At 45.7% G+C, this 11,857-nt stretch overlaps 2 protein-coding genes across 4 annotated transcripts; one reads left to right on the top strand and one right to left on the bottom strand.

The window, feature by feature from the left end:
* Positions 1 to 2,461: 2,461 nt before the first annotated feature.
* LOC131669721 (lachesin-like) lies at positions 2,462 to 6,014 on the top strand. The gene is made up of 6 exons (XM_058944813.1): positions 2,462 to 2,712; positions 3,043 to 3,281; positions 3,356 to 3,612; positions 3,672 to 4,075; positions 4,455 to 4,572; positions 5,168 to 6,014. The coding sequence occupies exons 1-6, from the start codon at positions 2,646 to 2,648 to the stop codon at positions 5,187 to 5,189; spliced, it is 1,107 nt and encodes a 368-aa protein (XP_058800796.1). The 5' UTR covers positions 2,462 to 2,645; the 3' UTR covers positions 5,190 to 6,014.
* On the bottom strand, positions 5,987 to 9,833 carry LOC131669722 (D-altritol 5-dehydrogenase-like). 3 transcript variants are annotated; one of them, XM_058944818.1, is made up of 5 exons: positions 8,558 to 8,738; positions 6,962 to 7,219; positions 6,661 to 6,898; positions 6,266 to 6,447; positions 5,987 to 6,206 (listed from the first exon to the last, which is right to left on the bottom strand). In XM_058944818.1, exons 1-5 carry the CDS (start codon positions 8,585 to 8,587, stop codon positions 6,003 to 6,005), a joined length of 912 nt encoding a protein of 303 aa, XP_058800801.1. In that variant the 5' UTR covers positions 8,588 to 8,738; the 3' UTR covers positions 5,987 to 6,002. The 3 variants fall into 3 exon arrangements, with proteins under 3 accessions (XP_058800801.1, XP_058800797.1, XP_058800798.1); XM_058944814.1 differs by lacking the exon at positions 8,558 to 8,738 and adding an exon at positions 7,880 to 8,346; XM_058944815.1 differs by lacking the exons at positions 5,987 to 6,206; positions 6,266 to 6,447; positions 6,661 to 6,898 and adding exons at positions 8,874 to 9,055; positions 9,112 to 9,607; positions 9,667 to 9,833 and having other exon boundaries at positions 7,092 to 7,219; positions 8,558 to 8,797.
* Between the last annotated feature and the right edge of the window lie 2,024 nt (positions 9,834 to 11,857).

Genomic DNA, 11,857 nt, shown 5'->3' with positions numbered 1-11,857 from the left:
TGTGTAACTGTACAAAGGAAGAATTTATATCTTTGAGAGCGAATAGGCATTATGAAATGAGGTTGTGTAGCTTTTGAAATCAATTTGACAATAAAAATTGCGAAATATAACGACGTGTTCAGTAACTGTTTTGTCTTTACGAAACTTAGAAATTAAAAGGAATCGATTATATATCATATACTCAACTTGCAATGAAAAGCACACGATAACTTGCGGGCTAGAGTCGATTAATATATTACAGTCGGACGCAAAATTTTGGCACTGATTCAAGTGCTGTAACTCGATGGCTTGTTTCGATGTGGATTTATTGGTCTTTGAACGTAGTGCTTGCATAACACGGACAATGATGATTCGATCGATAAGAAATGTCGCGTGATCGAGCTTCGCGAGTATACACTAGTGCAGTTGCAGGAGTAACGGTAATGATGCGCGTTCGTTCGGACGATTAAGCGAGGACTCCGACGAGCGAATTGAAAGCGATTTCGACGACGGCCGTTTGACGCGCGCGATCAAATCGTCAGTCCGTGTCGGACGATACAGCTTTTACAGAATATATTACATACGAGTCGCGTAAGCGATCGGCGACTGGAAAGGCAGCGCGTCCTTAACAGGTGCATGATAGGGCCATCGGCTTAATTGTTTTCCTGTACGTGCGATCTTCGCAATCACGTAGCTGCCTCGCAAGCTCATTTGTCATTTATTAAAGGTGCGATTGGTTCACGAGGATCCTCGTGAGATGAAACTCGTGCCGATGAAACTGCCGTAAATTTACTTCCATTTTCGACGTTTTGCTGCTTCCTCGTTAGCAAGTAATTTTTCAAAACACGATAAGTCGCCGTCCAAATCCAGCTGCACCGAATTTCGTGATCGCGCGACGTTATCGATCCAATCGCCAATCAATATCGAACGATCCAATAGCTCGATTTCCATTCTATCTATGCCAGCAAGCATAAACGTACGCGTGCATCCTTAAGAGAAAAGAAAGAAAAAAGGCATTTCACGGTCCGAGCGACGTTATAGCGTGCGTTAAACTTTCAACGAATTGTACAAAGATACACGCTAAATGTTGTCGAAAGGTCAAGGGCTGTGTGCTGCTCGAGAAGCTATAAGAGCGGAAAGGACTTCTAATATAAAGTCTTGCGAAACTTGGCTCGTTTGCGAAAATAGACTAACGTTAAGGCCGACCGAAATGTACGCGTAGTAGTCCTGGCTCGACCATTGTAACGCGCGCGCAATCCCATGATTTTTTTTTATCTTTTCGAGCGACTTTCGTCTATCGCGGACGGCTTCGGTTGACTCGTTCGCAAATCGACTCGAGCGCACTCGCCATCCTTCTATTCGCGATTAGGGAGGGGGAGGGGGGGGGGTGAGTTTGCAAACCGCGAAAGACTCGTCGATTATTCAGCGGAGCTCGCGGCTCGGCTTTTTATTAATGAGCCGCGCACGGCGGATCCAGCCGGTCGCATGGAGGGGGCGGGGGGTGTCTCTAGCCGTGGTCAAAAATTAACGAGGTCGCTTCTATAGGCACGTCCACGCTCTTTATGGATTTCTTGCGCAACACTTTCGCCTCCCGATCGCCCGATCAAGGACGCCGGTCAACTCGCGTGCGCGCTCTCACCGCCTCGATCCGTCGACTCGCTTGAATTGCCAAGGAAGCCGATGGTTTGAGTTCCCCCTCGTGGACAATCACGTGGATCGGTCTTTTTGCATCACTTACAGACGTCCATTCGCATAGAGCTCGTTCATTTTTGCGGCTTCGTGGAAGAACAAAGTCCTGCTCTTGGGTTCGCCCCGCTAAATTCTCTTCATTGAAACGTTATCGTAATTACAGCAGGCTCATGACGTGGAAAGATTCCATCGACCTTTGGCTATAATGCTCGAGTCTGCGAACGCCGTGGAGAATCGTCAAGACGCTCAGGATCATAGCGTAATAGTACACCGCAAGAGAAGCCAAGTGACGACGTGCTGACGACAATCAGATTTCACGCCCAATGGAATACATACTTCGAAATATCGATCATATCCATATGGAAAATTCACGTCGTCTGATTCTTGTCCATAGACATTTTATATTTGTATTACCGCGACAGATTTTCCTGAACGATTTGTCGTGTTTTCTTTACTTACGATCGATCCACAACCAATAGTTTTTCGATCGATCTTCTAGCATCCAACACTTCCATGAGAGTGTCAAGATCGATGAACACTTGCGCGCCAAAACCGCTTTTGCTCGCAAAGTCGCAACGCACCTGCGCGCATTTGCAGAAAAGGAAGAAAGCAAACTTCAGCGCCGCGCTAGTTTGACTCGCGTATTAACAGGTGTATTAGGTATAGAACGTGCGTTCACGTATGTGCATACTGCATACATACGTGCTGCCGTATGAGTGCGACAGTGTAAGGTGACGCATGCGCTGGAGCGTGAGAAAACGGAGCTCTGACGAGCGAGGAGCGCGAAAAGAGAGAGGGAAGGGGCCAGGTAGTCTGTCGTCACTGATGATGCTTTTGGGCGCGTCCGCATAAGTTTTCCTCGTACACTTTATCGTGAATAATCAACAAAATACATTTACTCGTCGCCGTGTGTACATGTGATTGCAGATATAGGACGTGGAGATATCAAGAAGAAATTAAAGAAAGCAATTGGCAGAATGAGCAACAGCGGTCAAATTAAGCTGTTGGGCGTGATTTTCGCGCTAAGCGCTCTGCTGCAGTCAGGTAATGGGTTTGGCTACAACGTCAATGATAATATTTATAATTTTTTGCGTGTCTTGTACAACGAGCAACCCGCAAATTTGTAAATAACCGTTCGCTATATCGACTCACCAACTCCAGTTTCTTTTTTACTGTTTGTTTACGTCTCGCCGTGTTATTTTTTTCTGTATACTACATGTTTCGCTGATTAGATTAGGCGACGAAGGAATGTATCAATTATACTGGATTATTTTGGGAGTTTACGAGACTGATAAGAATATTTGTGTTTTAATTGATTAAGGGTTTCCACAATTTTGGCATGATTGATCAGTAATGAGCATTGAGTATTTTCAGTGTACACCCAAAGAACACCAACAATATCCTATATCTCTCAGGAGCAAATCAAAGATATTGGTTCAACGGTTGAATTTGTGTGCTCGGTACAGTATAGTCAGGATTATCCGGTTTTGTGGATAAAGATCAACAAAAACAGAGAAGATCAATTGCCAATTTCAACTAATACTGCTCTTATTATTCGTGACAGTAGATTTGCTTTGAGATCTGATGCTTCATCCTCTACGTACACTTTGCAGGTACTTAAACTTTATAGTACTCCGTTATTTTTGTACTTTTCTGAGAATATTCATAAATTTATCTTGGTGTATAGATCAAAGACATTCAGGAAACCGATGCAGGTTTCTATCAATGTCAAATTCTTATTTCTACCAGTACCAGAATCACTGCTCAAGTTGAGTTACAAGTACGCAGACCACCAATTATCAGCGATAACTCTACCAGAGCAGTAGTAGTTAATGAGCATCAATCTGTTCAGTTGGAATGTTACGCTGGTGGTTTTCCTGCGCCAAGAATCTCTTGGCGCAGAGAGAACAATGCCATTCTACCAACAGGAGGATCTATTTACAGGTATTATCTGTAAAAATTACCAGAGTGAATCCAAATTAACAAAGAAATAATTTTTCCAGAGGTAACACTCTAAAAATCGCGTCTGTGAAAAAAGAAGATCGCGGAACATATTATTGCGTCGCCGAGAATGGAGTTGGACGAGGTGCACGTCGTAACATTAATCTCGAGGTTGAATTTGCTCCGGTCATCAGCGTACCACGCCCGCGACTCGGACAAGCGTTACAATACGATATGGATTTGGAGTGCCATGTTGTCGCTTATCCTCCACCAGCTATCACGTGGCATAAGGACGAGGTTCAGTTATCGAACAATCAACACTACAGTATTTCTCATTTCGCCACTGCCGACGAATATACTGATACTACTTTGCGTGTTATTACTATCGAGAAAAAACAATATGGGCAGTATGTTTGCAAAGCTGCCAATAAACTTGGCTCTGCCCAGGAAACTGTTGAATTGTTTGGTAAGTTGACCGTTTCTATCAATAAATTTTTTTTCTTAATTTTCGTTGATGTGTTGTTATGCAGACATTATCTTTTTACCTTTTTCAATGTTTTAATTGATTCGGTATTAACTGAGACGAGGTATCAATGATTAAATTGTTTTGTAATTTACGTAATAAATATTTTCGATTACTACAGGCATGCAATTGTGTATTAACTTTTAAAGATACCGCTGTGAGTAGTATCAATTATTGCAAAATTTGTCGTTTTTTTTATAAGTATTATAAACATTTTTAACTCTTTATGTATTGGCAAGTAATTCATAGGACGATTAAAAAATTTACAAGTAGCGTATGTGTAGACAGCATGCAATAGTTTGTTTTCCCCTTTTTTGTGCAGAAACTATTATACCTGTATGCCCGCCTGCTTGTGGCCAAGCCTATTACGCAGCTGGTGTAATGCCGATATCATCTAGCCCAATCGTGGCCATTGCCTTTATTGTAGCCTTGATCATCAGGTAAGTTTATGTGACATGTATTTGCATAAAATTGAGGAATGTATGTTTTTTTACTTTATTTTGTGAATCCATGTATTTTTTCTTTTTATTTGCTAGATTTTAAAATTTATCTATTGTCTTTGAATGACAGAGTAATCACGCTAAAATTCAAATAATTCGAAAGAGTAGTTTGAGTATTTTTCGAGTTGAATTGGAAATTATAATGTAAATTTAGTTTTTAATGTTATCTTTTATAATTTTTTATCTTACTATGGCGTATAATATTTAAATTATTTTAAAAAATTAAATAATTTATACATTTTAAGGTCATATAATATACTATTATAAGTGATAGAAAATGAAAGAACAGAAATAAAAAAAATTAATTGAAATCAAAATAAAAGTATAGCGATTCTATAGCATTGCCTTGCAAAAGAAACATGATTTATCAATTAGTTCGTGAATGTTACATTATTAAATTTCATAATAAATATTCTATTTAAAAAAAAATAATGACTAAGTATCTATTATGATTATAAAACGACGAAGATTCCATTTTAATTTAATTATCATGGATTTAATAACATAGATTCTAATTGCCATTGTTTTTTTGCAGAAACCTCTATACCAAACATTAACTATCCAGGACTTCTATGGGGATCAAGTATACGCCTAGTAGCACCAAAGTGGTTGCTAACAATTATTATCTTGGGCGTTCTCAAGAAGTGTATCACTTAAATTAGCAAAATCGAAGACGCAGTTTAACCGAATGTTATTATAGGCGAAAAGCATAAGGTACAGTTGTAAATCGGCCGATACATATACACACGCGTAAACTAACCGCCGATTATAGACTGATAATACATTCCCTCCACGGCGCTTTTCGCCGCTCGTTTATATAACGACTATATTTATGTAATTTTTAAAAATGTAGACGAATCTCAAAGGAATCTCAAAGGAATCTCAACGGAATAACGCTTAGCGCGATTTTTAAAGTCGAGAAGCAATAGATTAGTGACTTAATAAAAAAAAGCCAACGAACACTAGCCTCCCTAAGCGGACCACTTGAATGTATAATTTTTTTAATATATACTGTACTATTTGATAATAATACCAATAATAACGTCGTCGCAAATTTTTGATAATAATCGACATATCTCACTATATCACATATTTCTTATAGAGAAAATGAGCTTTTAAAGGCGAGCATGTGTTTAGGAAGTGAACTATCTATCGAGTTAGGCTTTTATAATACCTAATATTTAATGTGGAACCGTCTAACGGGATTTGGCAAGTTTTTATATAGAATATTATAAACGAATCATGTATGAGCTAGTATACTAGAATTAGCGATGATATACATCACGTTGTGTTGATTTTTTTATTACCGTCTGTATATATTTTTTCAGTATACGATTTTGCAAGAGAAAGAGAAAATATACAATCAGTTTTTACATTTTAAACATGGCTTTGCTTATTTCGCCTCTCTTCAATGCGTCAAGTGCTTCTTTGTATTGTGAAAGTTTATATATTCCGATTCCCAATTTTTCAAAGCTCAAGTACGTATCGTTCATTGCTTGTAGTAAACCAATGGCTTTTGGAAATGTGTAAGGGTTGATGTTGACACTGCAGATTTGAATTTCTTTTTTGTACATCTGCGAATTCGATTAGTTTGTTAATATGATATCAATTTTAACAACGATGAGTAACTTACCTGATAAGGATTGATGCTGACTTGCGTGTCGGGACTAGCAATGCCGAAAATGCCATATTTACCTCCACGTGCTAATAGAGGAATTGTCGCTTCGATCGCGGGTCCATTTCCACTGCAATCGATTATAACGTCGAACTCTTTGTCCTTCAAGTCTGCCGGGCCACATACCTTGTAACCTAGCCCTACAGTTATTCCAAAATATAAGTCACTTCAATATTACTTTCAATTTCTAAACGATATCTATATTTTGTACATTGATTCAATTTTTAGTATTTTGACTCTCGAACGTATTTTGAGATGTCCGATAAAACGACAAAGTGAATCTAAATTTCTTGTAAAAGAGTACTTTATATTCTTAATCCACGACAAATCGGAAACATCGTTCACTGACTCACCAAGTTTACGCACTATAATCTTGCGCTTCTCTTGAGTTTCGCATACCGTGACAGTATCTCTCAGTCCGTGCAGATGGAGCGAGCATGTCCACAGTAAACCGATGATACCGGCGCCGTTGATCAAGACACGTTGACCAACGTGTATGGGGCTGAGCATGTCCCACCCGTGCGCCATGCACGAGATCGGCTCCGTGAGAGCTGCTAGCGATGCGTCCACCGAGTCCGGCATCGCGTACACCTGCGAGGATCGTTGGGCTAGATTACTTTCTAAGTCCCGCACCCGGGGTCGCTGGGTGTTTACCTGAGTCTCTGGGACGATGCAATGAGTTGACCACCCTCCATTCCTCACCATGCCGATAGTGTTATTGACGCCCCCTTTCAAACACAGTTGATAGTGGCCGGAGTGGCAATCGCTGCAAAGATTGCAGCCACTGTTCGGGTCGACGATGACTTTTTGGCCGACCTTGAAAACTGTCACGTTGGCCCCGATCGCCTCGATAGCGCCGCTGAACTCGTGACCCATGGTCAGCGGCTCCCAGTGTTTACAGGGCATGTTTCCCTGTGCACGAATGATCATCCGATAAATCGTACATCGACTCGGGGAAACTGACATCTCTTATCGCGGATGGCTGCGCTATTGCCGCTCGCAAGTCCAGATATTGGCATTGAAACAAACATTGATTTCGCTCACGACATACCTGTTTTTTGTTGGTAAAATATTTGTCCTTCTAAAGACGCGAGAGTAACGGAAAGTTCGCGCAGGTGGATATAGTAATAGAAATATGTTTTCGCGCGAGTTTCGTAATAATATCCTGTATATATGTTTTCCTTGCCTAAGCTATTCCCGTTGGAAAATTCTAATGCCTATTGTTTTGTTAAAACAACTCAAAATTCACCTGCTCAATTTTAAACAACTAAAATTTAGTCGTAAAGTACGTATGTGCTTGTTCAGTTCTTCGCAGAGAAATATTTTTTCACGAATTATGAGGTTTTTAATATTTATATAATGAGGATGATTTTCAACAGCGATTTCAAAAATAAATATTTTTCATCCGAGAAAATGGATTATCGGGAGTGGAAGAGTGAAAGAAGAAACGCTAAAACAAACGTTCAACACCCACAATTAATTTTCATAGGAACGCGCTATCGTGCATCATTATGTGGTTGTTGCGCTCGTATACACGAACTGATGGTTAAACCACATAAAAGAGAGTCTCACCGCAATCACGTGAAGGTCACTGCCGCACACACCGGAGTAGGCCACCCGAACGAGAACGTCATTCGGGCCCGGTTTCGGTATGGGTCCTCTTTTCAAGCTCAGAGTTTTCGTCGGGGCGTCGAAGCACACGTATTCCATCATGGTCGCAGATGACTGACGAGCGACGGTGGAATATACGCCCGTAGCAAATGGAAACATCTCGACAGGTCAGAGTGCGCCGTGATTGCGCACGATAATTTGTGCGCGGATTCCGCAGACGTGATAAAAAGGTCGGTAAGATTCCGCGGCGCGCGACCTCCGTAATTTTTTTTCGAGTGTCGCGCGAAGGATGAGCAAATCGGACGCGGCTATTTTGCTTGCAGCTGCGCTGCCCGAACCCGCTGCTTTCCAATTTCGATCGACCGATAATTTTTCAGCGACGCATTTTCGCGCGCTTCGCCGCGAACGAAATGCATCAGTGAAGTGCAATTTTTAAATTGCGTTTGGTTCGGAACGTGTTTCGGGAGAAAACTTTGTCTGATCGAAACCAATAGATAAAGATTACGCGTAATCTTGAGATCACGTGTATAATGCGCAGATTTAATCGATGACTAATTTGAATGGAGATAACATGTCAAAAGCATTCAGGTAAGTATTCGAGATAGAAATCTTGCAAAAAGGTCGTAACAATTAATATACCTGTTCTTTATTTGCATTGAAAGAACACATAAATATTCAACATTTGAACACCGCCTTGCTGATGTCACCCCGCTTGAGTGCATCCAGCGCCTCTTTGTACTCGGACAGCTTGAAGACTTTGATACCGAGGTTGTCGAAGCGTAGGTAAGTGTCGTGCATGGCCTCCAGTAAGCCGATGCCCTTTGGGAATGTGAACGGATTGATGTTGGCCCCTTTGATCGTCAGTTCCTTTTTGTACATCTGAAGCCAATCGCATTTGGATTACAATGCAGCGCTGTCGCGGTTACCGCGGATTCGAGTGAATTGCAACGTCTACCTGATAGGGATTGATGCTGACTTGAGCCGCGGGATTCGCGACGCCGAACATGCAGAAGCGACCGCCTCTGGCCAGCAGCGGGATGGCAGCTTCCATTGCCGGGCCCGAACCGCTGCAATCCACCGCCAAGTCGAACTCTTTGCCTTGCAGTTGCTGCGGACTGCAGACCTCGTAATCCAGGCCTGCAACCAGACGGTCGTCACTCGATTGCGAGCGGATACTCGGCCTGTACACACACCCATCCTCTTCACCATGTCCTTCCTCTTGTCCTGCGGCTCGCACACCGTGACGGTCTTCCTGAGGCCGTGCAGATGCAGCGCGGCCGCCCACAGCAGGCCGATGATGCCGGCACCGCTGACCAGGACCCGCTGGCCGACGTCGATGGGACTCATGAGGTCCCAGCCGTGGGCCAAGCAGGAGAGCGGCTCGGAGAGCGCGGCCTGCGCCATGTCGACGGCGTCGGGTAGCGCGTACACCTGCATCTCGGGCACGACGCAGTGGGTGGCCCAGCCGCCGTTGCGGAAGATGCCAATGGTGGAGTTGACGCCGCCGTTGAGGCACAGGTGGTAGCAGCCGGCGTGGCAGTCGCCGCAGAGATTGCAGCCGCTGTTCGGGTCGACCGTGACGCGCTGGCCGAGCCTGAAGGCCGTCACGCCGTCGCCGAGGGCCTCGATCGTGCCGCAGAACTCGTGGCCCAGTGTCAGCGGCTCGCTCTGCTTGCACGGGAACGAGCCCTGCAATCGCGCCCCTTGCGTCAAGCTCGTCCGCGCGGAGTGGTCGCCGGGGGACCAACCTCGATGATATGGAGGTCGGTGCCGCAGACTCCGGAGTAGGCGACCCGCACGAGCAGCTCGCCGCGCGGCGGCCGCGGCAGCGGCGCCTTCCTCAGGCTCAGCGCCCCCGACCTGGCGTCGAAGCTCACGAACTCCATGCTGCTCGCGCGCACTGACCGCGCCATCGACCGCTCGACCAGTGATATAAGCTCGGCCGAGTGGTGCCGTGCGCTATCTCGGCGGGAGAGTGCCGCCTATCTCCCCGCGGCCTTGATCTTTCGAGACGCGCGAGATCCGTCGGCGCCTCATTGCGTACCCCCGTGTAGCGCGCGACGACGCGGCAAAGCCATTCGCGCTCGACTCGTTCGTTGCCTCGCTTCGTCGACCGACGATGCGCCGATAGATCGGCCTTTCGTCGGCGTGGTTCGATCGATCGGACTCGCATCGACCGTTCGCTCGGCAGCTATTTGCGAGCGGCGAGCACTCGACGAGCGTGTCGCGTTTCCGCGTCCGTCTTGGACGCCAATTGAATTCCCGTTTCGAAATCCACAATATGTCTGCACCGTCGCGTCGATGGAAATCTCCGAGCGCCGAGGTCGCAAGGAGCCGCGCCTCGGCCGACGCGACGGAGGCAACCTTGCGCGCGCAAAACGCGTTCGCGTCCGCGCCGCCCCCGCGTGGCCCGGTTGGCATGAATGAGACTGCGGCCGCCGCGGGGCGGCTTTCATTCAGCAATTTCTGGGTCAAGAGGACAGCGCGCAGCCCGGCTGGAAACTAGGCTGCGCTATGACGTAGACGGCCGCCTGTGCGTTCAACCCCCTTCGCTCGACCGCGGGGCGCCGAGAATTGGGTCGACCGCAGCGTGCAGGACGTTGCGAAACGAAGAAGCCTCGCCCCCTCCTCCTCCCGATCGTACACGCGCGACCTTCCAGTCGTATGTCCAGCTGTCGCTTCGTCGCGCAGCATCTCGATTTTTCCTTCGGGGCATAGCGGCGAATTACCCGCGTGTTCTCCTCTCCCAATCGCTCGCTAATCCGAGACACTTCGAATCCTCCCCGAAGCGCGCACTGTTCGATTGCCTTCTCCGTCGACATTTTCGGTGCTTCTCGTTGCTGAGTCTTCGCGACCAAAGTCTCATCATTTCGACGTACGGCAGGCTGATATCGCTGGAAATCCGAGAGCTTCGTTTCTCCTCGCGTCCCGCGGACTAGTTGCGCAACCGATTTCGCCAGCGCTCGCCTCGGAGTGGATTCAATTTCGCCCTCGGCCGGGCCAAAGTCAGACGCAGGCTGGCGGAGAACGAGCGTAGCCGCGCTGGCGCAAGACCGGATAATTGCGACCGCCCGAAGCGTCGCGAGAAGGAGCCTCGGTCGGCTTAATTATCGATGCGACCGACGGCGGCGATGCGCGTGCGTACCGCGCGTGCTTACCCTGTCGATGGCGAATGCAACTGTTGAGTTTAGCCGTAGCGTTAAATTGCTCCGTGGACCGAGGGTGCAAAGCTCTTTTGCGCCACGTTCAGCTGATCGATTTCCGCATGACAATTTCTTATTCGTGTCGCGCTCGCTGATCGGTTTTGCGTTTCTTTTTTCTTCAAAACGACGAGGATTTTGATAACACTTCAGTGGTCAAATAATGGCGCCGCGTCTCTTTCTCAGTTTCATAATTCGCAAATTTGCGTTATTTACGTCCGTTGCGCGATGCTCGATCACATCGTTAACTAACAATGTTGCGCCGTTGCGTATATTTTAATTTTGACCGTTGCGCACCCCTATAACGCGCGTGCAATGTCCGAGCGTGTCTCGGCGACGGGTGTCGAATCATTCATTACGCATAAAACGTGATAAACACGTCATTCAGGTTGATCACTCGCTTGAAACAGAAGCGATTTATCGTTTGTAATCGTCAAAAATGACCACGTTCAATTATTCGTTCAGCCGCGCTAATTGACTTGGATAGGTAATGTCGGTAATTACCTCGATGCGAGACATGTATATATATATATATATATATATATATATATATATATATATATATGGAAATTGAGGGGCTGTCAACTTGAACGGAAGCGCGCCATGTATACCTGCGCGCAAGAACGACACGAGGAAGGAGGCTCGGTCCTCTCGCGCGCATCGATCAACGATAAACCAAAGATCCATCCGGCTTGGAAGAGAAAATGCGTTTCCTGGCGTGTGGAATAATGAAAACTCG

This window comes from Phymastichus coffea, unplaced genomic scaffold (genome assembly GCF_024137745.1).
Source record: "Phymastichus coffea isolate CEN01 unplaced genomic scaffold, Cenicafe_Pcof_1.1 PCOF00096, whole genome shotgun sequence".
In the NCBI taxonomy this organism is placed as follows: Eukaryota; Metazoa; Arthropoda; class Insecta; order Hymenoptera; family Eulophidae; genus Phymastichus; species Phymastichus coffea.
This window is presented reverse-complemented; position numbering and strand designations above follow the sequence as displayed.

Excerpts from the sequence above, each read along its gene's own strand:
- LOC131669721 (XM_058944813.1), top strand. The coding sequence starts at position 2,646 with ATGAGCAACAGCGGTCAAATTAAGCTGTTGGGCGTGATTTTCGCGCTA. Across the intron at positions 3,282-3,355 it reads CCTCTACGTACACTTTGCAG|ATCAAAGACATTCAGGAAAC; the intron begins GTACTTAAACTT and ends CTTGGTGTATAG. Across the intron at positions 4,076-4,454 it reads GGAAACTGTTGAATTGTTTG|AAACTATTATACCTGTATGC; the intron begins GTAAGTTGACCG and ends TTTTTTGTGCAG.
- LOC131669722 (XM_058944814.1), bottom strand. The coding sequence starts at position 8,077 with ATGTTTCCATTTGCTACGGGCGTATATTCCACCGTCGCTCGTCAGTCA. Across the intron at positions 7,220-7,879 it reads GTGACCTTCACGTGATTGCG|GGAAACATGCCCTGTAAACA; the intron begins GTGAGACTCTCT and ends ATTCGTGCACAG. Across the intron at positions 6,207-6,265 it reads TCAGCATCAATCCTTATCAG|ATGTACAAAAAAGAAATTCA; the intron begins GTAAGTTACTCA and ends TCGAATTCGCAG.